Genomic DNA, 22768 nt, shown 5'->3' with positions numbered 1-22768 from the left:
AGCAGCAGCAGTAACAACTACTTGAGGGCTCACTAGGTACCAAGCAAGTCCACATACTATTTTTTTTTTTTAAATCTCATGACATTCCGGGACTCCTGGGTGGCTCAGTTGGTTAAGCAACTGCCTTCGGCTCAGGTCATGATCCTGGAGTCCCGGGATCGAGTCCCGCATCGGACTCCCTGCTCAGCGGCGAGTCTGCTTCTCCCTCTGACCCTCTTCCCTCTCGTGCTCTCTATTTCTCATTCTCTCTCTCAAATAAATAAAAAAATCTTAAAAAAAATAAAAAATAAATCTCATGACATTCCACTTTACCGAGGAAAAATGTCCCACGCACCTAAATGACACAACTAGTCAGTGACATGGCTAGGATTCAAACCCATGAGGGTCTGTCTCCAAAGCTCATGCTCATAAACACTATTGAGATACTCTGCTCCAAAATTATTCAATCCTTTTATTTTGAAGTTCACATGAGGAAAAAATACTCCAAACAAATGGTAAGTTTCCTAAAAGCCACAGAAATACACCTGAAAATTTGGCCTTTTGGTAAAATATCTACTAAGGAGGAGGGTAACCAAAGAGGATCAAGGTAAATGGACTCAGGTGCAGCTCCAGCAATTCCATTTCATTTCCAAGTTAATGAGACCAAATCAGAAGGGCAGATTTATTACAAATGTATACAACCTATATACTTAAAAGTATTTAGGGATAGGGCTCCTGGGTGGCTCAGTCAGTTGGGCATCCGACTCTGGACTTCGGCTTGGGTTGTGATCTTGGGGTTGTGGAATCGAGATCCACGGCAGGATTTGTGCTCAGAGGGGAGTCAGCTTCCCCTCTCCCACTGCCCCTCCCCTGCTCGTGCATGTGCGCGCTCTCCCTCAAATAAATAAAATTTTTAAAAAGTATTTAGGGGATCTTTGTATAAAATCCACTAAAGGGGACCACTAACTAGCTTCTAGGTCAGGGTCAACCATTCCCCCTTCCTTATCCTGCCCATCCTCATTCCTTTTGGTACCTCTATTTATACGGGAACAAATCACTTCCTGTTTAGTCTGAGATTCTTTGAGGACTTCCTGTACAAACAAGTGGCAAAAAAAAAAAAAAAAAAAGAAAGAAAGGAACAGCTGAGAATAAAATGTACATGAAAGAAGGAACAAGCCCATCTGGGCTGGGGGCTGACATCACCTGTAACGACCACCCAAAGGCAAATCTGTATAGAGCCTACTAACTGATTCAGTGAGGAAGACTCTAATGCAATGTGAACGGATCTTGGGGTCCAAGAGAACCAGGCCCTCCACAAAGCTTACCCCTGTCCCTGTCCCGCTCCTCATAAAATCAGCCACATAGCCTCCCAGGGTGCAGGGAGTGACTGCCGCTATCTCTAGGCTCTGACCTAGACTTTTCACTAAAGAAGTAAGAAAAAGCACATTAATGATTTATGATATATCTTTACATGAGATAATTTAACCAATCTAGACTCTCTCCCAGGCATCTTCTACTTATAGGAAGTACAACATAAAGAATTTAAGGGTTGAAATCTTTTTTTTTTAAAGATTTTTTTATTTATTTTTTAACAGAGAGAGAGAGACAGTGAGAGAGGGAACACAAGCAGGGGGAGTGGGAGAAGGAGAAGCAGGCTCCCCGCGGAGCAGGGAGCCTGATGTGGGCCTCGATCCCAGCACCCTGGGATCATGACCTGAGCTGAAGGCAGATGCTTAACGACTGAGCCACCCAAGCGCCCAAGGGTTGAAATCTTAACAGACGTGGGTTTGAATCCTGACAGACAAGTCCTGTGACTCTGGGTAAGTGACTTAGCATCTCAGGGACAGCACCTCCTCACAAGGGTTCTGAGGGTGAAATGTGCAGGACCTGGCTGAGCGCCTAGCATACAGTAGCCACCCAATAATTCGAGGAAAGAGAGGGGGGAGTGCTTCTGTTGTCACACATTGCTGCAACTGGATAACCATGAGTCAAGCTATGCTCTCCCTTAAAAATGCCATATAGTTTAGGGCGCCTGGGTGGCTCGGTTAAGCAACTGCCTTCAGCTCAGGTCATGATCCTGCAGTCCCAGGATCGAGTCCCGTGTCGGGCTCCCTGCTCAATGGGGAGTCTGCTTCTCCCTCTGACCCTCTCCCTCTTGTGCTCGCTCTCTCTCATTCTCTCTCTCTCAAATAAATAAATAAAATCTTAAAAAAAAAAAAGCCATACAGTTTAAATTATCAGCTCCAGAATCTGAATACACAAGGAAACCCATCTGGATTTCAGTGACATTCTTTTTAAAAATCTCAATCCTGCAGAATTTGCTTGTCAAAACTAACACAACAACAGCACTGTTCTTCAGTAAAACTGATGCTCTCAAATAAACTGTTAAGAAATTAAAAAATGGAACTTTAAGAAAAGCTGCAAGGAGACAGTTTTTCCAATCACCATAAAGCCTTCTAACCATAGTTCTAGTAAACACATAATAAATTTTAATCTTATACTTCCTCTACCTTCTCAATACTAAAACAGGATAATGAGGTGTGTTCTAACAATCTACATTAGCTAGAAAATTTACTCTCCACCAACTGAGTACTCAGTGTACTATGTGTTTACACACCCCTCTTGCTTATGTTCTCTAGATGTATTATTTCATTCCAGATTCAAAACAGATCTGTGCATGTGGGTTTTAAAAACCCCATTTTACAGATGAAGAAGCTGAGTCCTAAAAAAATTCAGTTACTTGCCCAAGTCAGTTCTGACTCCAAAACCTGTGCTCCTAACCACTGTGATTCACTGCCTTCCTCTGAAAGTTCCCGGGGAAGGCAGAATAAATAAATGGATGATGGAATAAATGATTAAGAGTACACTGACAATCTGGAGAATTTCTAAGGTAATAAAGACCCACTCACATAAAATACCAAGGATCTGTAGCTGGAAAAGGAAAGAACAGAGAACTATGTCAGTTATTTCAAATAGCTAAAGCACTATCTCATTGAAAGAGATCATTTTCTATAGTTCCAAAGGATTATGTTGGGAGAGATAAGAGGAGAACATAGGCAATTTTGGCCAATATAAAGAGAAATTTAAAAAACAAAATCCCCAGCTGTTTAAAAAGGAAGGGACTGCTCTGTAAATACTCAAAGCAGAGACTGCAAACTACCTGCCATACCCACTGTCAAGGAGATTCTGCCATTTGATGGAAGGCTAAATTGGACAACTGCCTTTATCCCTCTCACCCCAAAGAATCAAAGATCTAGTTCAGTGCTTCAACTTATAAAATGCGGGAATGGAGAGTAAGCTGTGGCAATAGCACCAACTACCCTTGCTAAATGACATGGATTCTCTCTCTCAGATTTAAACTGTGGTTTATGGAATGTCAAAACACCTCCGGAGAAGTAACTGAAGGCTCTGTAGGGTGTCACAAAATTAGGATGGGACTTCTTATACAACCGTTTCTAAACCTTTGTAGTAAGCAAATCAGACTCTGTGGTGCACGCCAAGAGGTGGGCCAGATTGCTGATATAACAAGCAACACATCAGGCACCTGAAGGGTTACTGGGCACATGTCAGATGGAAACGCCACTCTTGTGAGTGGCCTGCCAGCTGTCTCAGTCCCCGGTCAGACATGGGTTGCTCATTATGGGGTCCCTGGGGCACTCAGAGCAGCAGGCCCTTGGAGAGGAGAAAGTAATACCATCCCAACATCAATCTTCTTTTGAGGGCACTCACATAGCAGGCTGAATTGAAAAAGGCATCTAGCCAGAGGAAACCAAACCCTGAGAATAATCTACACATCTGTGGCTCTAAGTTTAGAGTCTTACTGGGTCAAAAAAATGGAAAACGGTGATTAATTAGGAGTGGCCATGTGCAGGACACTGCTAGGTGCTCTGCACAATTATCTGAAACCTCACAACCACCTTCTGGGCAAGGGTTATTAGCACCATTTTATAGGTGAGAAAACAGGCTCAGAGAGATTCACACCCAGCACAGAGAGCCAGGATCCAGGGGCTAGTGATCTCAACACCAAAGCTCCTCTTTGGCCTACGTGAACTCTATGATGAAATGCCATGACAAAAACAAAGGACTGGGTCAGTTTGAGCCACCTTCATCTTGTCCTTTTGATAGATACATTTTTTGAATGAGTAACATAGGCCATTGTTCTTTACTTCAAGTTCCTTAAAAACATGCCTGATTCTTAGTCTTGATAATACCCAGGTGGCAAAGGAAACAAAGAAATGAATCAATAGTTTACACCAGTGTGGTACTGCAAAGAAACAGTGACTGGAACTTGCCGCTGGCCCTTTGGCTTTTGAAACAAGGAAAGAGCATCACAGGAAACTCCCAACTTTGGCAGACTAGGAAAACATCTGTCACCTGCCTGTGGGGTGGTAAGCCCACTCCACGGCCCCTCCAAGTCCAGAGGGTTAGAATGCCAATCAAAGAATGAGTTAGAATGCCAATTGGTTAGATTGGTTAGAATGCCAATCAAAGAATGAGACGCAGCCCAGGGTAAGGCCCCTTCTATCAGGCTACAAGATGCCTGGGTTCCAGGGCCTGACATGCAGTAGGCACTCAATAAATTTCCTGAACAAAGAGTTTCCAATAATGCACAGGGCCAATATTTCTTTATATTTTTCCAAGTTGAGCTGAGATGAGGACTATCTCTGTACGTACAGAAGCTTTTTCTTCTCCTAACGTAGTGCTACTCTCCCGAAGATGTGAGGTGAGGCTCAGAAGGTCTTATTCATACTGACAGTACGTCCCAGACTCCCTTTTAAGAAACAGCTGAGGCGATCAATTCCCTACATCACTGTGTGGCCACTGAATAAAGGATAGTCATTTATGTACACATACAACCATGTTCCTACTGGACTCAGTTCCTAGAGAGCAAGGATCTTAGCATTTTTCTTTTTTAATGAATGATGCCCAAGGTCACATAGCAAACTAGCAGAAGAGCTAATACTGAGACCAAAGTCATCTCTCACCCTCAACGAACTTACAATCTAAGTGGTCAAAGAAGAGACACATCCCTAGCAAACAAAGCTGATCTAGGTATCAGATGAGTAACAACTGAGCCACAAAGAAAAAGTCTCCCACAGCTCCAATGGAGAGGTCAGCCATTCTTTCTAGATAAAGAACATTCTTATCTTCCAGGTAGTTATTTAGTGACCCTAAGCTGACAACCTCAAATACTCTCCTGCTCTCTATAAAACACCCTCAATACATACAGAATTACTTATCTAGATTCTAGAGTCAGAAAATATCACTACAGTTGTACCACCTAACACAGTCTTTTAAATGCTTGGTAACCCATCTAATAAAGGAAATAAAAAAACAACATGAACACAGGCCGTTGGGAGTCTCTCTCTTTTTTTTTAAAGGACAAATGCCAGGGCACCTGGGTGGCTCAGTTGGTTAGGCATCTGCCTTAGGCTCAGGTCATGATCCCAGGGTCCTGGGATCAAGTCCTGCATCGGGCTCCCTGCTCAATGGGGAGTCTGCTTCTCCCTTTACCCTTCCCCCCTTGCTCGTGATCTCTCTCAAATAAATAAGTAAATAAATAAATAAAATCTTTAATAAAAGGACGAATGTCATATACCGAATGTAGTCTGGAACAGGGACAGTGGCCTCTGAATGAAAACAATTCTCCCTCTCTAGAGTGATTTTTAGCAAAGCCCGAGAGAGAGAGAGACACGATTTGCCAAGTTGTGTAGCAGGAGACCCTGGACTAAATGTAAGTGGTAGGAGTCAGAAAAACCAAAAGATCCCATATACTACATTACTACACATTTCCCTGAAAGCACCTTTTTGCATTCTATACTCAGCATTAGCAACGATCCTCTCATAATTTCCAACAGATCTTCAAAAGAACCTTTCCAATCAAGTTTCTCACTCATGCCCCAAATATATTCTTGGTTAACTGGTGCTCCCCCTTCTGGCTCTGAAAAAAATCTAAGCCCAAGTTTAAGAGAAAACCTGAGGGTGGATTTGTTCTCACTGGCAAAGTCTGTTCTGAAAGCATAAATGCTTACTAGACTTGGGCTCCTGCACACTGGCAGTCAGTATTACAACCTGGTCACCCACTATCTTGGAGCATCTTATTTAGGGATAGAAGAGGAAGTAGCATAAAGTCTCAGCCTTCCTAGCATCCCTAATCCTCTGTCATCATGGGAGAAGAAAGACAGATCATCCCCTCACAGGCCCCAAATAAAGTGAAACCAGAGCTTTTTGCTCTGGAAAGGTGTGGAGTCTGGCAAATCTGGGTCACTCCTTGCCGCTGTCTCAGACTGAGTGGCCGGTGCGACAGGGAGCTGACTAGAAAGGAGGGCCCAGTAGTTCTAGGAAAGTTTTTTTACACACACCCTGCCCTGTCCAACACTCACTGGATATGGACTTCTCAGAGTTACAGGTCAGTTTTTATCTGCTTGCCTCCTCTCAAAATACTGAATAAAATGCATTCAAGAAGACCTTTCTCTTTGGAAGCAGCGGTGATTCTTCACTCGGGCTGAAATAATTTAGGTCCCTACCAAGATATTTCAGTATCACTAGGTGGTGGACGAGGACAAGTGGGTTCAGTGATGATCAGAGCAATTCTCTGCTCTTTGAAAAACAGATTTGGGCTGCCTATTGTAATTTTTTTTTTTTTTTAAAGAACAGGTGTGCTATAAGCTAAGGCCCATAGTTAAAGATAGTCTATTTTTGTCACCAAAAACACACTACAGCAGCTCTTTGGGCTTAAAATAAGCTGAGAAAATGCATGACACCAGTTCAAAACAATTTCTCAAAGTTCCAGTTGCTATTTCAGTGTCTCCATGCCTTTTTTGTCCTCTAGTCAACTAGACTCTAAAGCCAGAAACAAACAGCACCAGGCCGTTCTTAGGGGGTAGTGTGAGGAAATGGATTTTTTTAGATAATAATCACAGTCCTTTGTCTGAAATGAACAAATTAACTAGATCGATTGAGTGGTCCAAATGTGTGCCTGGCTATTAAATACTACCATCCTTCTTGCAGGCTGGACTCTCAAAACCCACTGGAAATGAAAGTCAGAGAGCGGATTCAAAAATCTCCGCTCCTCCCTCTAGTAACTACACTAATGTGGGCGGTGGCAACAGGACAACGCTGGATACCGGACCTGGCACGCAGTTAAGTACTAGGTACATTGAGGGAAGTACAAGACCCTTCCCATGGTATTCGCAGCCCTCACTCTCTGCAGTAGCCCCTCTAGGCTTCTTTCAAGTTTTTTCTCCCCCCAGCTCCAAGTTCCATACTGTTTTCTCAAGAGCTCTCCCCACGAAACCTCCATCTTCACTGCCTTTGTCCTCCTCACCCTGTAAGTCTCAGTTCAGATACTGTTTCCCTGAGGACCTTTCCCACCTATCCGGGCTAAAGTTAAAACCCCTTGGCCTACAATACCTTAGTACCTTGCACCTCTCCTCTGGCAGCATCCAAATGCATGTCAGCACGTTTAAAATCCACCATCCCCTCGACGTTAAACTAGACGAACACAACCACCACACACACGGTACTCAGCACAAAGCCAGGTGCACAGGTGCTCACTAAACGCATGTGCATTGAATGTTTCTTTCCAAAAATGAATGGATGAGTATATGCTTTTGAAACAAAAGTACTTCTTTTAAAAGATAACAATTCTTTCAGGAATCAGAAAATCCAAGGTCAAGTAGGCACCCCGCCCCATTTTTAAGACCACGGTATTTATTTGGCTTTACAGCTCATTGAGTAGGACTAGCCTTTTCCGAAGCACACACTGAGAGTCTTTCCTGAGCAGGTTACAAAGAGCTCATATTTCATACCATCCAGCTTGTCTGTCAAAATGCAACATCCCTCCCTGGGGAGCTAGCAGTCCAATTCCCCAGCTGGTTTTTATTCACACTAGAAACTTTAACTCCGTTCTAGGCCTCACAAAATGAGAGCTGTGTCCACACAAAGCCACAACAACCAGCCGATTCACTGAATCCAATGAAATAAGCCAATTCACTGGGGGGGCGGGGGGGGGGGAGACACAAACTGTCAAACTGGTTACTTGGTGCCTTATAGACCAAACAATGCGTGATTGAATTGGTTTGCTTTTCAATAGGTTGTCTTGTCATGTGGTAGCTACAGTGAGTGAAAGATTTTCTTTATCATTCTGTTTTGTCTTTTTTTTTTTTTTTTTAAACACAAAGATAAGAGCACATCAGATAGAAGGGTGAATGGCCAATAATGTCTTCTCTTTAAATCCGTGGTCAAACACACTAAATTCAGCAATGCGAGCTTACCCAAAAGGCACATTTTGTGAAGCAAGATTCCCCAGCCTGTTTTTTTTTGGTTTTAAAATAAGACCCTGCCGGTCCTGATCTCATCTTTGCAAACGCATGGTACTGAGAGACAGAGACCATGTGCAACACCAACTCTTTACAGACAAAGCATCTATTCATGGGCCCCACTGAAGTGCAATCGTAGATTTTCAATTTCATTCAGCTGAGTGCGGAAGGCTCCCACTATGAGGGTGGGTTGCTAAATGGTTCAGCTGGGAAAAGGACCCAGAATGACAGTCAGCTTTACAGTCTGCACTTTCATTAACAGAAATGAAAGCGATTCCCTCACACTCCAACTCCAATTTTACAGTAAAGAGCTAATCTAGCAAATCTGCCAAGGGAGCCGGGCAATTTCTTTCTCCACATCACATTGGTACCCAGAGCATAGCTTTTTGTTGTTGTTGTTAGGGCTGTTGCTAGGGTAAGTGCTGAGAAAGCAGCTAAGGAACACAAAGGGTTAAAACTTACACAAAAGGGAGGGACAATGTTGGCCCCCCAAGCCCTAAGCTAGACCAGACCAGCACTCTCCTCTCCTTGAATACAACATGCACATTTTTACCTTCAGGCCTTTACTTACCACCGAGGCTTCAGTCCTACTCACTACTCACTCTTCGAGGTCTCCTTAAATAACAACACTGCAATCCCTAACCCCTGTCCAGGATGCAGCCTCCTCAGGGTCTCACATGCATGACCTCACTCCATTTCTCACAACCAAATGAGGAAGGTGCCACTGTGTTCTTCATTTTTGCCCAAGGGATATGGAGAGGTGAATCACGTGCCCCCAGTCCCAGTGAGGGAGCGGAGGAGTTGGGATTGGACTTTAGCCCCCAGACCCCTTGCCCCTTCCCAGAACCCAAACTGCTGATCACTCCACACACTGTGCTCCTTAAGGGCCCCCAGCCTGGGATTTCCGTTCTGCCCCAACACAGTGCCCCCTGGGCAGACCACCTATTTTCAGTAGTTGTGTAGGTCTTGCTGCCTCAACTGGGAGCTCCGGTCTGGGCAAGAAGGATCTGTGCCATTTCCCCAGTGGTGTCTGGCATGGAGGAGGCACTAAGTGTGTTTTCCATTACCAACTGGCTCCCCCCTCACTTCAAATAAATACTGTATTGCTTTGTCATGCCAATAAAAATCAAAGGCCAAATCCCCCACGTAGGGGTTGGCTTGGCATTCTCTGCCCCATGGTATCTTGCTTTTCCAGTAAAACCAGTGTCAGTCTGCTTTCTTAAGGCAGCAATTTTAATAGGAGGTTTGCCCCAACGGGGAAGAGAATAAAGGCTCTACTTATCTCTGCATTAGGATGACAAAGCAGCTACACTCATTTCAAAGCACCATTTTCCAAGACAGGAAAAGACAATTTCACCTTTTACTCACACTTTCCAAAGGATACTCCTGAACTGACTTCTGGCACGCTATTGCTCTTGGGCCAGAAGTATCATTTTTATTTGACTTGAAGAGGTGTGGCCCACATAACTAACAGACGGGAAGTCGATCACTTCTTGCATGCTGACCCAGCAACCCAGTGTAAGGAAGTTCTAGGTTAGGAAGTCGCTCTTCAAAAACATGGACACCAGCTGTTTTCTGCGGAGCCTACCGTGTGTGCTCTTTAAAGCATGGCTTGTTTGGGAATGTGTCTTAAAAGCATTATCTTCAACAAGCATTAAAAATGTAGCTAGAAGCCAGAAAATTAGTTATAATTCAGTGTGCTATTATGCCACCCTCCTAATTCCCAGGTGTGCAAACACCCCCACAAATTAAGACTGTCAGCATTTAGATAAGCTATTCTGGTAACAGTCTTCATCAGGAGTGGAGGAGGAAGAGAAGAAAGTCAAAACGTTAAAAATGTTTGGATTCCAGTATTGTTAAATAGAAAAGCTTTAAGGAAATACTAGAGGGCAGGTGATGCTACTTTCTGACTTCCTAAATAAGAACGGTTTTCCATGGGTCTGCCCACTACTAACCCTTGCAGAACAAAATACTGAAGGTAGATGAAGGAATCCAAGTGGAAAAACAAAACAAGGGGAAATCAAATGCCTATGATATCTACTAATGTTCAGTTCAGAAGGGGAGGGGAACAGAACACACAATACTGCCCTGCCCTTTCTGAAACTACACAGGTAAGGAAATTCTGGAAGCTCCAGCCAATGGTGATTGGGGAGCACTGTGTATGCTATCAGGGAACATAGAGTAAATACATTTTCCTTCTGAGGGCCATGGCATCGTGTTCCTCCATCTCCGAGGGCCCTCTTTAACCAGTAAGAGCTGCAGAACTAGCCTCCAGGTGATCTTTTACAACAGAATTGTCAACTCTTAAAACAGCCTGGAACTCCAGATCCTTCTGATTTGGTATATCTTGTAATAACACAAGCTTTTGGCAAGCTTTCTTCCAAAGTTCCCTGAAACGTTTTCACACAAGTCACTTTGTTCTCTGCTGTTTCATGGTCAGGAGAGGAGGAAAAGCTTTCAATGCAGAGAAATCATTCTGTGTATCCCAAGGCTGGTTGTGGGCTAGCATGTAACACAGACCTGTTGTCGGGTCTCACCAAGATGTCTTTCTCTGAAAAACAGAGTATTTCCCTCTACTCTAAAAAGGGGGGGAAAAAGAAAAAGTTGGGAAATAACTGTTCTGTCTCAAAGCCTAAGCCCAAGGGGACAGGGCGCTCTACTCTGTACACTGCAATTCTACACAAGATAAAGAGGCTTTCTCTGCTGCTGCATTTGGAACTGCTTCCCCTACATCTGATGGCAGGTTTGACACTCATAATATGTGCGGTTTACTTTCTGCTCGTCCCGCTTTGGTCCCTAAATCAAATCTGAAGCCCTCACTGATAGCAGCAGCATCTCACTTAAAATAATGCAGCTGGAGGGCACTCTAATTTTACAAATATGGGACAGGTTTATTATTGTGTGTGTGGGGGGCAGGTTTATAACTCGCAGTGGCAAGGTTCTTACTTTTCATTTACGTACCTAAGACCCTTCATTGACTTGTATGCAAATAAAATAATCATCCAATTTTTCCTAATCTAAAATGCAGCAACCTGGGGCACCTGGATGGCTCAGTTAAGTGTCTGCCTTTGACTCAGGTCATGATCTCAGGATCCTGGGATCGAGCCCTGCATCACATTGGGCTCCCTGCTCAGTGGGGAGTCTACTTCTCCCTCTCCCTCTGCCCCTAGCCCCAACCCCATGCTTGTGCTCGCTCTCTCTCAAATAAATAAAATCTTAATAAAAAGAAAATAAAATGCAGCAACTTTATGGGTCAGTGAGGGAAGAAGGAGCTTTTACGAGCTGTATGGGTGAAATGTTTGTTTAGCAGTCAGAGACTGAAACGTGCAATTTAATTTCTGGTGTTTACGTATAGGAAGAGCAAGCATATCGTCACTGGCTTGGCTACTCGTCAGGATTACCAACAAGTTCTACATGGTCTGCTCATTTTGGTAATTACCTAACTATTATTTTGGACAAAGACAACTCAAACTCAAGCTGTCTATCTAAGGTCCTTACTACTTGTGAGCTGCCAGTAGCAGCAATCTGAGACACTGCTTACTTTATGCTAAGTCAGAGACTAAATACACACACAGATCCATTTCTTTTTTTTTACCAGAATAAGCTGTCCTTGAAAATCATCATCATCAATCAGCTCTCACTGAGACATTGTGTGAGCAACTCCTGTGACTCATTCCTAAACTGGTATCTTACCTTAGTGTTCCTCCTTAGACTGCGAAGAATATTCCTCCTCCTTGGATCTTCGTCTGTCTCATAGGGAATGACGGCATTGTCCCCTTTATAACCTTGAGATGCCTGATCCTCCTCTTTTTTCCGGATGGGCCCCAGCTCATCATCGCTCCCCACACTGAAGCTGGTTCGGTAACTGGCAAACCTCCCTAGCCGGCTGCATCTCGTCCTGTACAGCACTGGCTTGCTCACGATGGAGACCTTGCGGCCTCGCTCCAGAGAGCTGGTGTCCATTTCACTGTCAGAGCCATTGCCACTGCCATTGGACTGGGCTTTGTTGATATTCCGAATGGTGATGATTTTGCCTTGGGTGCTGTCATGGGGCACTGAGTATATGTTTTCTTCTTCATTCCTTGGCTTGACCACAGCATCCATGGGTTCAGCATAATCAGAAGGATCAAACCCATCCGGAGGTAGCCAGGTGCTAGAAGACACAGACTTCCTCTGTCCATCTCTATGGCCTTGGTCTAAATAAGACAGATCCCCCTTTGTAATATCAAAATGGACAGGAGGCTTTGGTTTGACTGGTGGAGGTACTTTGTTGTTCAGTTTACTTTCAAAATTACTCATGATGAAAGACAGCCCATCATTTCCCTCCAGTTCCATAGAGAGTTTAGAATGGTCTTTGGACAGAGAGGGTAGTGATGTGTCTTCTCGAAACAAGCTGTAAGAAGGGGGCTCAATATCCTCTTCTGAATCCTGCAGGTTTGAGTTGCAGAGTGGAGAGCCCGCTCGGGGGGAGTTAAACACCTCTTCCGTGGTGCTACAGGCCTCGGCAGCATTATCGTACATATGAGTAGCCTCGATTATGTTCTTTTTATCCACCACATCTTTAAAAAATGGGTGGAAGATCTCAAGTTTATGCTGGGGTTGGCTACAGGGGATGCTTGTGAACCTTCCGTCAATTTCTTGAGCAATCTCCTCCCCCTCACTCAACTGCTCCCGACTTAAGTCATTGTCCAGGACATCTATAGCGCCGTCAGTGAGTGCAACCAGCTGAATGGGGATAATATCCTGCACTTCACAAAGAAAGGCACGTAACATAGCCAAGGAGGCCTTACGTTTGGCTGAATAAAAAACAATGTACCCATGGACCAACCGGCTTTTTCTGATGCTAAATGAGGAATGGTACGAAAGAATAGACAGTTCAATGCGCTTCTTGTGGAGTCCGATTGGTAGTTCAAGTAAAACAGAGTTGTTGCTTCCACAATGGGAAGACTTACAGGTTTGGGACTGAAGGACAGGAAAGAGTATGTCATCTGCACTGAAAGGATCTCCACACATCAGACACATGACAATTCGCAGGTCAACATCAGCCAGATCTTTGATGCTAGCAGTAGAACTGACCAGGTTTAAGTTACGCTTGGAGTCCAGGAGTCCTTTCAAAACTTGACTGATTTGCTTTTCATTAATGTTGCGTCCATAACCGATGCCAGCAGAAGCAGGGTCGAGAAAGACACACTGCAGTTTGCTGGCAATCTGCTGACCTTGTTGTATTAAGCTATGTAGGGTCTCTCCACTGGTATCTCCTCTCTTGTTAACCAAGATTAACGTCAGGGGGAGATGGACTAAATGATTATCTCGCCTGCCAAGTGTGGACTCTCTACTCTTCTCTATACTCTCCACTACATAGGATAGAGATTCCTTTGAATTGTAAAGGCAGAGACAGCCATGGGGCTGAAATGTTGGCGTTTGAAAAGAGTTCACAGGAAGCCTAACATTCCCTTCTATTGGCCTCAGGGAAAGCTCATACATTTTACCATCTATCACATACTTGTCATCATTTGTACAAAGAGCTCGAATCTCATTGGCCAACTCACGTGCAAGGCCATCTTTGCCCAAGATAACCAAGTTGATCCTATCGATGTTGGGGTCAGAGAGTGAATTTTTCTGATTCCGGTCAGATGGCCGGATAAACCGAGAACTAATCAAGTGCTCAATCTTAGCATCCACACAAGCTGGGCAGCTAGGGCATGTTTCCTTGGTTGGGTGATACACAAAATGAATGTGCTTCAGGATAAGCGCATCGCGCTCTGCTTGGAGCTTCTGTAATGCTTTAAATCGCTGTTCCTCCCCCAGAACATCCTGAATGACACCCATCTTCTCCTTGCTGGGCTTAGCATCCAGCTCCAGCTCATAAAACAATTCTGAATATTCCAAAAGCAGCTCCTGAAACTCTTCCTTTGCTTTGTCTATAATTTGCTTTTGGTGTTTGCCGTAAATATCCATGTATACAGATTCTTCCAGCCACTGGTAGAAATCTTCATTCATAATAAAACTACGGGCCTCTTCCCAAGGCTTTCCCGGAGTTATGAAGGGAGAGGTCTCCAGGTTTTCTTTAAATGCCCTTCTCATCTCAGCTCTTTTCCTCTCATTCCGTAGCTTTTCTAAGTGGGCCTCGTACAGCTGCTCGGCAGGGACAGTATCCATCAAGTCAAAGGGAATCCGTTCATTCTCCATGTTGTCAATGTGGCTGGTGGCATCCCACGGTGTCTCTTCAAGCACGACAAACCACTTTAGGAATTCTGGCTTGGTCTCCAAGAGCTTTTTGGTTTTTATGCAGCTTAGGTGGTCTATTTCATCTAGATTGGGTATAAGAGCTTCAAAAGCTAACGGAAGGGCTGCCAGGTACAGCTTTCTCCTGCGCTCAATGTGCTCGTGCTTGAGGCGGTGGATGTGCTGGAGAAACAGCTTCTTGGCTTTCTGAGTCCCTTCCAGGTAGATATAGTCCTGGTACTCGGGAGAGGCCTGCATCTTTCGGCTGACACTCAGCCAGTTCTCGTTATGGTTCTTCACAATACGACTCACCAGCCACTCATACTTGTCTTTTGCCGTAGCTATCTGCTGACTTTGCTGCTTGAGAGCCTCAAAATAAGGAATGATTTTCGTCTTTCCCCGACTTTTATCAATGAGTTGCACTAAGGTGCTGAAAGCCAAGTCCACGTTTACATTGGATCTTGCTGAGGTCTCCACAACCTGGAGGTTCTTTTTGCTTAAGGCAAAAGTATGTGCATCTCTAATGTACCGCTCAACACCCTCATCACACTTAGTCAGGACGACCACTATGGGCTTTTTTGTTTTTGCAAGCTGATTGTAGAGATTGGACACAAACTTGAGCTGGTCATCAAAGTTCCTATTCATGCCCCTGCTAACGTCAATACCAAGAAGAAAACCATCAATCAGCAGCTTTCCATCTGGCATTTGTTTCTGCTCAAAGTCCTGCTCCAGCCCCAGCTGGTCAGTGCAAAAGTACATGAGTTTTTCAGCTGATGCGAGCTTGGTTGCAGCAGCTCTCTTAATATAGGGCTGCAGGGCCGTGCTTCGATGAGGTTGAAAAGTCTGATCATCGATGAACTCAGTCTGTTCCACAATGTGCATCTTACATTCCACACAATCCTCCAGGGAACGGCTAACTTCTCCCCAGTAGAGAAAGTGGTCATTATTGACCACTCGCCCACCAAAGTCACTGGTGCTGAGGACAGAGGTATGGTCCAAGTGAAATTCATCAGCACTCGGGCGCACAAAGCGGTTGCAGAGACAAGACTTCCCAATGCCACACTGGCCCTTCTCCTTCTCGGTCCCAGACAATCCCACCACACTGATGTTGTAGGTGGGAATGCGGACATCTTGCTTTCTTGCCATCATCATCGTCGACACATCCTGCCACAATCAGCCACTTTCAAGATCAGATTAGTGTTTTCCAGTGGACCTGATGGCTTCCCCACATTATCAGTGGGGGCCGGCTGCCCATGCAGCAAGACTGTCAGGTCCCATAGTGTTTGTATACCAGTATGAGGTCAGTTTTCACCACTTTTTCATCGCCAAATAGTAAACATTTCTTCCTAGATGGGGGAGAGAAAAAGAAAACCCATCAGCATTGTAATTCTGGAACCCAATTTTAATCACTGAACTATAGCAAAAACCAATTTTCTTATTCAACAAATACTTAAACATCAAATGTGCCAGGCCTTATGCTGAAGATAAAAGAGTACGACTGACATTTATGTGCCCTCTGGAGGTACAATACATCTAACGGAGGAAGACATATATGCAAGTGGTGTGCTGAGTGCTAAAACAAGGGTTTGAGGGCTCCTCAGACAAGTGGATGATTCCAGGGCTAGAGCAGAGTTGGTACAAAATGAGCCTGGAACATACTGTTATGCAGGAAAGGTAAGAAGTGCTAGAAAAAACGATAGGGCACATCCCAAAGATATAGGAGCCAGCTAGAAGGGCTCCCACTGGACAAATCTGGCACAATTTGAGCAGCAAATTAATTAAATACAGTAATGAATTATAACCCACTGCACAAAACAGGAACTTGAGTTCATACTACTGGATAAGAAGAGAATCATCACTCAATATTAGTCTAGGGGGTGGATTTTGATGAGAATCAAGATATCTGCACAGAACTGAGGTGTCTCCTGATATGCTACTTATTAGTTGCAAAGGGAAGAGGAATAAAAAAACCACTAATTATACAAGAGAGAAACTGGGTTAACATTGTGAGTAATGAAACTTATCACCACTAAAGAGGAACGGAAGGATACCATGGTATCCCCCCATTACTATGGGGGGGTACATTCCTAAAGAGGAACGGAAGGATACATTACTATGCAGTGTAATGGCCTAGAATGCATTACCTCAACCTGATCACAAGGAAACATAAGATAAACCAAAAATGAGCAAGATTCTATTATGGGGGTGGGGTGGAGAAGTAGTGCACACTCTGTACTTTTCAAAAAATTATCATGGTCATAACAAAGAATGGCTATGTAAACATTCCAGATCAAAAGAACCTAAAGAGACATCATAAGTAAATGCAATTATCTGACCCTAAAATGAATTCTGCACCAGAATGGGAAATACAGGACATTACTAACAATTAACAACACTGGACTATGTACAGAGTATTAGATAAAAGTATTTTATTAATGTAAATTTAGGAAGTCAATAACTACACCATGTGAGTGAATAGCCCTACCCTTATGAAATACACACTGAAGTACTGGCGGGGGGGGGGGAGGCCATAATGTATGTGACTGATCCAGAAAAAAACATGTATATATATTGAGAGAAAGAACGCAAATGAGGTAAAAAGTTAACAATAGGTAAATCTGGACAAGATCGTCCTTTGTGCTATTTTAATTTTTGCAACTTTCTATAAATTTGTGATTATTTCCAAATCAAAAGCTTTTCTAAAAAAGGTGTGAGTATGGAGTAGTTTCCCTGACAAGAACATAAGCTCTGTGAGGACAAAGCCCACCCCTTCCTTCTTTTCTTCTGTATCTTCAGCCTATGACACAGTGCTTGACACAAATATTAACTGAAGGAATGAGTATCTACGAGAGCATATTAAAGAGTCCCCAAATCCAGCCTTTTGATTGAGGAAAGCCTTTATGGAGGAAGTTCCATCTTAGGAGAAACCTGAAGTAGGGGAAGGAAACATGGAGACTCCTCTCTGCAGAAGAAAGCATGGTCCTTCAAGGGAGGGGGGGGGGAGTGGGTGAGATGTGTTGGCAAGTACAGAGATATCAGATTAAGCCACTTTCAAAGAGTTTGGATTCTTTCCCAAAGGCTAGGGGGACCACAGAATATGGCTGAAAAGTGGCGCCTTAAAGGACCTAAAGTTTGGGGCGCCTGAGTGGCTCAGTCAGTTAAGTGTCTGCCTTTTGCTCAGGTCATGATCCAGGAGTCCTGGGATCGAGCCCCGAGTTAGGCTCCCTGCTTGGTGGGGAGTGTGCTTCTCCCCTCTCTCTTTACCCCTCCCCTGCTCGTTCTCTCTCTCTTTCTCTCTCTTGCTCACTATCTCAAATAAATAAATAAAATTAAAAAAAAATAAAGGACCTAAAGTTTAAAGGGCTGAAGTAATGAAATGCTATGATAATGTCTTACAATAGCTTCTTGGCTGACACAAGTAAAATACGTAGGCTTTGGCTGTCTCTACATAAGTGGTCTTCTGGCAAATACTGTTTATACTGCACTGCCGTCTACTCACACATGCAAATATGACCATGCAATTGCCGATCCTGTAGCCAAATGAACAGTCTCCTGCAATAACTGAGAATTCAAAATAAAGAACAATTTTCTTTTGAATCTCAGTCACGCCTGGTAGGAACTCAGCGTTTCTACAACCTTAGTATGTTTTTGTGAGGCCTGTCTCCTAAGAAAAGCCAAAGGAAGTCAGACCCTCACACATTATTCTAAGATGACGGGGGAGACGAATGGAAGAAGAAAGTTGTCCCCTATGATGATAACCTCAAAAGGTCACAGACCTTTCCCAAACATCCATATCTTCCTCTGATGACCCAGAAAGCCAAACCCTCTATGGCAACAAAATGTGGCTAGATGTGATATGTAAAAATTGTTTGACCATTTTCAAAAGAGAAATCTCAATGATTATAATGGTGTGCTCCTAAAGAAGCCAAGTTCCAGACTTCAGCAGGGAACAAGCAGCCATCTGTGGGAAAGAAAAAAAAAACAAACCTTCCCCAACCTCCACTTCCCTAGGTGATTGCTTACTTAGGTAAAATTGTAAGATGCTTACACACATCCTTTGAAATACCCAAATAGCAAAGATTTATACAAAATCAAAGTGTTTTTGCACATTACTTGTAGTACACATACACAATTTTGTTTCAGCCCCTGAGGAGACCCAGGTTTAACAGAGCCTCAGATAGGAATGTTGATGGAAGTTAAAGTCAAGGGTGCTCCCACAACAGAGCCCTTCTCTATCAATTCCCCAACCCAGGGTTTGGCAGGACTCAAGGCCACCTACTTGACCAATCTTGAAATACAGCTTGGTGACACGGGTCCCACTTCCAGTGTCTGCTGCACGCAGCTGGCAGATTGTCCCACCTCTTCTCTATAAAGTGGGCCAAATAATCTATCTCTTCACAGAAATCTCAGGAAAACAAAACACCAACCTGCTCTTCAAAATCAAGGAATAAAGACAGCAGCTCAACTCTGAACTAAGCTAAAATGTATTCTCCACTCAACCCCTTGTTTCCCCAGTTTTTAAAAGTATTTTTCAAAAGATTTCATTTATTTATTTGCGAGAAAGAGAGAGAGAGAGCGCACAAGCAGTGGGGAGGACAGAGGGAGAAGCAGACTCCCCGCTGAGCAGGGAGACTGATGTGGGGCTCAATCCCAGGACCCCAGGATCATGACCTGAGCCAAAAGCAGACATTTAACTGACTGAGCCACCCAGGTACCCACCTCCCACCCCACTCAGTTTTTTAAATGCATGATGTTCCGGGTAGCCCATTCAAGTCAAAGTCTCAGCAGTCTAAAGGGTGCTGAAGAGAAGAAAGCAGCACTCTCAACTCTCAAGAATGGAACTGATATTTTAAACCCAGAACGCTAACTGACTGAACTAAAAAAGCTACCAAAAAAGAGAATTAGCTGGCATGGAAATGGTTAATTTGGGGACACCTGGTAACTTTCCACTTGTTAGAAACCTAATCACAGTTCCCTGGTATAAGTACACTCTTCTTACGTGCCTGTCTTTGATGTCTGGATAATGCAGTTTTACTAGTTCCTCAATTGGACTGAATTACACGGTAAACAAAGACTGTTATAATCTAAAAATGCTGCAAACACTTGATTTAAAGGAAATAACCCTAAGTGCTTGGTCACAAACACGTTCAACTTTTCTAAGAGGTGGATAAAAAAAAAAATTAGCTGAGTCACTAAATTTAATGATCTTAAGGCCACAAAGAAAGAGAAAGTAGAAGACAAGGCATGTTCAAGACTTTGTGGTATCTTTATTTATTTATTTAAGATTTTATTTGAGAGAGAGAATGAGAGAGAGAGAGAGAGAGAGCATGAAAGGGGAGAGGGTCAGAGGGAGAAGCAGACTCCCCGCTGAGCAGAGAGCCCGATGTGGGACTCGATCCGGGACTCCAGGATCATGACCTGAGCCGAAGGCAGTCGCTTAACCAACTGAGCCACCCAGGCGCCCCCGTGGTATCTTTAGTTTAAATCTGACAGGAACCGGTGTTCTTAGTGGGCAACCAAGCTATTTAAACAGCAAAATCTGAATGTCCATTCTGATAATTTGCCAATATTAATCCTTTTAAAATTGAAGAGTTACAGTGGAGGAGGAAAAGGATTCTTTAAACAGTAACTACTTTTATCTTTGAGCTTTACAGAGCTAGTTTTATTAGAAAAACTAAACCCCAACATTTAGTAGTTTTACACCACAAGTGAACTCCTTCAGAAAAGAAAATACTTCAGGAATATTTTCAGTTCTTTGTTACAAATATATGCTACACTTACTACAACATAATGCCAACAACTGAGAGCTTTTTCAGAACTTGTCACCAGGCTTCCATGTTTATTTGACTTGCTTAACCACCATACCAGCTCCCTAAAGAGTGGCTCAACTGGAAGGTAGGAGGGTGTTTTCTTTTTTAACACCTCTACAAAACCCAGGGCAAGAAGCGGCAACATTCCCAAGATAGTACACATTTCATAGGACACAGAAATGCCACTGTGATCCAGCATTACTATGACTGCTAAAGTTCATACTGTCAACAGCTCTATCAGTGTGTCTCACCCTCCCACCCCACCCCCACAATCCCAAGAGGAAATGTTTCTGGTTTCTGGGCTTTGTGATCTGGAATGTCCCGTAAGACACAGATCTACCACCCATAGCCAAAACTACTGTCTCTACCTCCGAGAATAGCCAACAAATTCTGAAAACGCATTTAGTTTCAAACAACCATGTACAGAATACCGCCAAACTAGCAATACTATAATATTATATAATAATAAAGTAAGGAAATAATTTCATAGGGAGCCGCTAGCAAAAAGGAAGTAAAATACTTGTTACCATAATTTTTCTTAATCCCAATAGAGGAAGAGAATGGAAATATGCACTGTAACTAACAAAGCAAAGAGCATTTTCTAAACCTCCTTAATACCTCATACTTCTCAACACCTTAAATTTCTGAATGAGTTTTCAAAGCTATGAATTACCATCAGCAGCTGGTTAAAATGTCTGCATTAAGTAAATATATGATAAGACTCCTATCCACAGGAGAGAGGAAGAGCAAAAGGAGGGGATCTAACTGGGAAACATTTTCCCTGTAAGACAGACTCCAAAAGGAGAATTTTCTAGAGGAAGAGATTTTTCCAAACGAACCAAGGATGGAATGTAAAAGCTCCAGTAAGAAGAAAACACAAGGGGCGCCTGGGTGGCTCAGTCGGTTAAGCGAAAGCCTTCAGCTCAGGTCATGATCCTGGAGTCCCCGAATCGAGTCCCACATCGGGCTCCCTCCTCAGCAGGGAGTCTGCTTCTCCCTCTGACCCTTCCCCCTCTCATGTGCTCCCTCTCTCATTCTCGCTCTCTCAAATAATCTTTAAAAAAAGAAGAAAACACAAATCTACAGTCTACTGAACCACTGAACTTGAACAAGATAGTCTTTCAAAACTACAGTGAGATATCACCTCATACCTGTCAGAATGGCTAAAATCAAAAACACAAGAAACAAGTGTTGGTGAGGATGTGGAGAAAAAGAAACCCTCGTGCACTGGTGGTGCGAATGCAAAATGGTGCAGCCACTGTGGAAAACAGTACTGAGGTTCCTCAAAAAATTAAACACAGAAAACTACCCTATAATCTAGGACTCACACTACTGGATATTTACCCGAAAAATAAAAAACAAAACAAACACAAATTCAAGGGATACATGCACCCGTGTAAGCATTATTTACAATAGCGAAATTATGGAAACAGTCCAAGTGTCCATCAATAGCTGAATGGATAAAGATGTGGTATAGATATACAATGGAATATTATTCAGCCATAAAAAAAGAATGAAATCTTGCCATTTGCAACAACATGGATAGACCTAGAGAGTATAATGCTAAGCAAAATAAGTCAGCCAGAGAAAGACAAATACCATATGATCTCACTCATATGTGGAATTTAAGAAACAAAAGGGCAAAGGAAAAAAAGAGAGAGAGAAACAAGAACAGTCTTTTAACTAGAAAATGAACTGATGGTTACCAGAGAGGAAGAGGGTGGGGGATAGGGGAAATAGGGGATGGGGATTAAAGAGTACACACTTCTACGGGCACCTGAGTGGCTCGGTCGGTTCAGCATCCAACTCTTTTTTTTTCTTTTTTTTAGATTTTTATTTATTTGAGATAGAGGGACAGAGAGAGAGAGCACTAGCAGGGGGAGGGTAAGAGGGAGAAGGAGAAGCAGGTTCCCTGCCAAGCAGGGAGCCTGACGTGGGGCTCGATCCCAGGACCCCAGTAACACAACCTGAGCCCAAGGCAGACCCTTAACCAACTGAGCCACCCAGACGCCCTGAGCATCCAACTCTTGGTTGTGGCTCAGGTCATGATATCAGGGTCATGCGATTGAGCCCCACATTGAGCTCTGCATTCAGCATGGAGTCTGCCAGAGATTCTTTCTCCCTCTCCCTCTGCCCCTCCCACTTGTGCTCTCTCTCTCCCTCTCAAATAAATAAGTAAATCTTAAAAAAAAAAAAAAAAAAAAAGAGGGGCGCCTGGGTGGCTCAGGTGGTTAAGCAGCTGCCTTCAGCTCAAGTCATGATCTCAGGGTCCTGGGCTCAAGCCCCACATTGGGCTCCTTGCTCAGCGGGGAGCCTGCTTCTCCCTCTGCCTGCTGTTTCCCCTGCTTGTGCACGCGTTCTCCCCCACTCTCTGTCAAATAAATAAATAAAATCTTTAAAAAAAGTACACACTTATGATGAAATAAAATTATT

At 43.6% G+C, this 22768-nt stretch overlaps 1 protein-coding gene across 1 annotated transcript in view; it reads right to left on the bottom strand.

The window, feature by feature from the left end:
* Positions 1–22768, bottom strand: part of ARHGAP35 (Rho GTPase activating protein 35) — a 121794-nt gene that overhangs the window by 61754 nt on the left and 37272 nt on the right. Inside the window, exon 2 of the mRNA XM_028087928.2 lies at positions 11994–15871. Coding sequence (XP_027943729.1) covers positions 11994–15677 — 3684 coding nt within the window. The 5' untranslated portion in view covers positions 15678–15871. The remainder of the gene's footprint in view (positions 1–11993; positions 15872–22768) is intronic.

The sequence above is a fragment of the Eumetopias jubatus genome, unplaced genomic scaffold, assembly GCF_037043125.1.
Source record: "Eumetopias jubatus isolate StellerSeaLion01/CBP00866 unplaced genomic scaffold, mEumJub1_p1.0 scaffold_10, whole genome shotgun sequence".
In the NCBI taxonomy this organism is placed as follows: domain Eukaryota; kingdom Metazoa; phylum Chordata; class Mammalia; order Carnivora; family Otariidae; genus Eumetopias; species Eumetopias jubatus.
Note: the sequence above shows the minus strand (reverse complement) of the source record. Positions and strands in the feature narration are given on the sequence as shown.